At 39.2% G+C, this 1,791-nt stretch overlaps 1 protein-coding gene across 1 annotated transcript in view; it reads left to right on the plus strand.

The window, feature by feature from the left end:
- The window catches only part of LOC101851721, a gene marked incomplete at both ends in the record, with an annotated part of 5,705 nt that extends 5,399 nt beyond the window's left edge, over positions 1-306 (plus strand). The window contains 1 exon segment of the mRNA XM_005094992.2: positions 211-306. Within this exon segment, the coding sequence (XP_005095049.2) occupies positions 211-306 (96 nt within the window).
- Between the last annotated feature and the right edge of the window lie 1,485 nt (positions 307-1,791).

Below are 1,791 nucleotides of genomic sequence, written 5' to 3' on the forward strand. Positions count from 1 at the left end.
CACACACACACACACACACTTTCATAACAGTCTGAGTGCTATACGTACGTTTTTTATCTATGCATCTAATCAGTTCAAGTAAAACTGTTTTTCATCATCGAGGTCGCCCCACCTTTTCTTTCATTCCCCGATTTCTACCACAATTCTATTCATTTAACTGTACTGGACTCCTTCCTTACCGGATAAATGTTAATGATCTCTTCTTCACAGATCCCATAAGACGAGACCCGGCAGTCATGATACTCATAAAGGAGGGGTACGAAGAGGAGGCCGTGATTCAGTCTGCTCGAGAGATAAAGGAAAATGGTCAGTGAATCTAAAATTGTACCCCCCCCCCTTTTTCCCCCCTTTTCCCATCGCTCACACACCTGCTTATTGATTTCTTCTTTCATCTCTCCCTCCCCCACCCCCACTCTCTTTCTTTTTCATTTTCTCCCCCCGCCCCTTCTCTCTCTCTCTCTGTCCTTCTCTCTCCCTCTTTGTATTTTATATATACACTATATATATATAGACCAGCCCTGTTTAAGAGAGGCAGATTTTGCTGTCGCTTCTGCGAAATCTTTTCGTTCCTCAAAAGCAGCTTCGCAATGTATGAAAAATGGTTCTTTCATCCGTGCGAGGCGCCGAGTATAATGCGGTCAATTCGTGGCGCGACTTAATCGCAAATATCTTTTTAACGGGCGAATCAGTGTCACCCATACTTTGCACAGTAGTTTGTATCAATTTGTCTTAACTTAATCATATTTTTCCGCAGCAACTGAGGCTAGATTAAACAAATTTTGCTTCTATATAGAATGCTACAAATATCCCTCACGAGGAAAATGAAATTGTTGGCATCACTTTCTGCTTCTCAGACACATTTTGCGTACGCATATGGCCTACGTCACAGCTCACCAATAACACTTTCTAATGGCAAAACTTGTCACAAGATATTAATTTTATAGTGAACACTTTTTTTCACTTAAATTTCTCAAAGTATGCGTTCAATAAGAATAGTGTCACAAATAGAAAAACTTGACGGAATTGCATTTATACGCGATATTGAGTCAGCTGTAAACCTTTTAAAATATGTAGAAAGCACCTACTGGGATTTCGTATGAATATTTATTAAAATTTTCTAAAATAGAGCTAACAGGTGTTTACAAAAATATTGATCTGTTAAGACAAATTTGTTACAAGTCACTGTGCAAAAACTAGAGAGCCTATGTTCGGTAGTTGAGGAGACATTTTTGACAAAAAGTTGCACCACGAATTTTTGACCAACTTATAGTACTCTTAAGTTCAGGACTTAGATCAAGAACGCCTTATTTAGGATTGCAATTAACGAAGTTGCGGCAATAGCGTCGTCTTCACTGTGAGAAACAGCACGAAAGAAAATTCAGAATCTTTCCGTCATCCAACACGACACTCCTGCCCTCAAACTGCCCCGTATAACAAACAACACCGTTTCTGGAAGATCATAAGTTGTCTTAACATGAATGTCATGGACTGGCCAGTGTTCGTACCGTAGATGTCTAAAACAGTGCACGTATGGGATGAACTGAACCCCAAAGTCATGTGTGCCGTTTTGTGAATTTTTTAGCTATAGAGAGATCGCACTCCCGCGAAAGTGAGACTGAATTTCTCAACAAAACACTGAATATGTTATAAAATCCATGTGAAGAAGTGTTTTGGTCTGTATACTCATTAAAGATGGCCATACTTTACTAAGAGTGAGAGATCTGTATTGACTTTCGATTTGTTTTTCTCTGCAAATTTGTCTAAAGGGGGTAGCCTACTCATATATATATA

This window comes from Aplysia californica, unplaced genomic scaffold (genome assembly GCF_000002075.1).
Source record: "Aplysia californica isolate F4 #8 unplaced genomic scaffold, AplCal3.0 scaffold00093, whole genome shotgun sequence".
In the NCBI taxonomy this organism is placed as follows: Eukaryota; Metazoa; Mollusca; class Gastropoda; order Aplysiida; family Aplysiidae; genus Aplysia; species Aplysia californica.